The 2,351-nt window shown below is 42.6% G+C and overlaps 1 protein-coding gene across 1 annotated transcript; it reads left to right on the top strand.

Moving 5' to 3' along the window:
* Positions 1-1,059: 1,059 nt before the first annotated feature.
* LOC120859387 (olfactory receptor 2T27-like) lies at positions 1,060-2,319 on the top strand. The gene has a single exon (XM_040235518.1). The coding sequence runs from the start codon at positions 1,273-1,275 to the stop codon at positions 2,206-2,208; it is 936 nt and encodes a 311-aa protein (XP_040091452.1). The 5' UTR covers positions 1,060-1,272; the 3' UTR covers positions 2,209-2,319.
* Positions 2,320-2,351: the final 32 nt, after the last annotated feature.

Raw genomic sequence — 2,351 nt, 5'->3', positions numbered from 1 at the left:
CCCTTGGAGGAGGACATGGCAAGCCACTCCAGTCTTCGTTCCTGAAAAATCCAATGGACAGAGGAACCTGGAGGACTACAGTCCATTGAGATCACAAAGAGTCAGACACGACTGAGTAACTGAGCACACGTACAGCCCCTGGCATATGCCCTTAGACACCAATCCACACTCTCAGCTAAGATGACAAATAATTATATGTGTGATGTGATTAGGGACTGCAGAAATGTGGATAGGAAAATTTCTTCTTCTTCAGCTTTCAGTATACTGATAAATCTGAGCAGAAATAAAAGCAAAGTTTCAGCTGTGTGGAGAAACCATGAGAATGTACATTTGACTGGAATTTGGGTTATCTGCTTTAAAATTAATGGAATCTGAGGTTTAAAAAGTATCTTGGACCCAAGTCATGGAAAATCTAAAATTCTAGACTGAAAATATAAGCTTTATTTGGTCAAAAATAGGGAATACTGATGGCCTCCTGGCAGATAATTATGTAAGTTTAGGAGTTGCTATTACTGCATCTATGATGGTATGCATACCTACTCAGTTGCTCAGTCAAGTCTGACTCTTTGTGACCCCATGGATTGTAGCCTGCCAGGCACCTCTGTCCATGGGATTTCCCAAGCAAGATTACTGGAATGGGTTGCCATTTCCTATTCCCGGGAACCATCCCAGTCCAGGGATTGACCCCGTTTCTCTTGCATCTCCTGCATTGGCAGGCAGATTCTTTACCACCTGTGCCACTTGGGAAGCCTGTTTCTGATGGCACTTAGCCATAAAAAGTAAATCAATGGGATATTTCATTAAAAATTTGAAAAGCAATTGATTTGTGATTTTCAAAACTGATTGAGTGAATTAAGTTGATATTTCTTTTGCCCAAATCTACAAGAGTTAATAATCAGGGTCCATGACTATCAGAAATAATATACACATTTTGAGGTTCAAATTTGCAGAAAGTAGATCCATTGTTATGATAAGATACTCCAAGTGGAAACAAAAAGAGAGAAAAATGAAAACAAGATGAATCCAAATGAGGCAAAGAGGGACTAAAGGTGATCATTTAATATTCTTTATTTAACACACTTTTAGGCAATTGCTCAATAATATGTAGTTAAATATTTCTGATGAGTTGATGGCACATATTGTGAGAGTCCAATGTTGGGGGGAAAGATATAAAATTTTAGATCCACATATTGATATAAGACATGTACTGAGTGTCCATTGTTCTAATCCATTTGATTTGTTCCCCGGCCCTGTTATATTTCTTTTAGAGGCATGGTGGGTGGGAATGCGTCATCAGTAACTGATTTCATCCTGGTGGGACTCTTTCCTGAGTTTCAGCATTCCATTGTTCTCAACTTCATGGTCATTCTCATCTACATCCTTGCTTTCCTGGGAAACTCACTTCTCATTGTCTTGATCTGGGGGGATTCCCGGCTCCATACACCCATGTACATTCTCCTCAGTCAGCTCTCCCTCATTGACTTGACATTAACTTCTACCATTGTTCCGAAGACAGCCTCTAACTTTTTCACAGGGAAAAGGACCATATCACGGATTGGCTGTGGAACGCAGAGTTTCTTCTTCCTGATGTTGGGAATGTCAGAATGCCTCATCTTGACTCTCATGGCTTATGACCGCTACGTGGCTGTCTGCATCCCACTGCGTTATCCCACCATCATGAGCCCCAGGTTCTGTCTGCACATGGTTGCTGGATGTTGGATTGGAGGCTCCATAGGTTCATTTATCCATACGGTCTACCCTATGCATTTTCGCATCTGTGGGTCAAGGGAGATCCACCATTTCTTCTGCGAGGTCCCAGTCCTCATTAAGCTTTCCTGCGAAGACACTTCAGTGTATCAGTTAGTGGTGGTGGTTACAAGCATTGTACTGCTCGTTGTGCCTTTCAGTCTCATCACAGCTTCCTACACACTCATCTTCCTCACTGTCCTCCGTATGAACTCTGTCAAGGGCAGGAAAAAAGCCCTGGCCACCTGCTCTTCCCACCTAACTGTGGTAAGTCTCTTCTTTGGCCCAAACATATTCATCTACATGACTTTCACTTCCTCACATAGTCCAGAGCAGGACCAGGCTCTCTCTCTCTTCAGCAACATCCTCACTCCCATGCTGAACCCCCTTATCTACAGCCTGAGGAATAAGGAGGTGGTGGCAGCTCTCATGAAGTTGATGGGGAGATGTGGGGTATCTTAGTAGATGAGGAATATTTCTCAGCTGTGCAAAGAGCATGCTTATGACCACGGACTAAACTACAGTTCAGAGTTTAAATACCAAGGTGTTGCATGGTTCAGGAAACCAGGCTGAGTGCAACCCTATGTAAATAAAACTTCTCATGT

This window comes from Oryx dammah, unplaced genomic scaffold (assembly GCF_014754425.2).
Source record: "Oryx dammah isolate SB20612 unplaced genomic scaffold, SCBI_Odam_1.1 HiC_scaffold_763, whole genome shotgun sequence".
NCBI classification, from domain to species: Eukaryota; Metazoa; Chordata; class Mammalia; order Artiodactyla; family Bovidae; genus Oryx; species Oryx dammah.
Note: the sequence above shows the minus strand (reverse complement) of the source record. Positions and strands in the feature narration are given on the sequence as shown.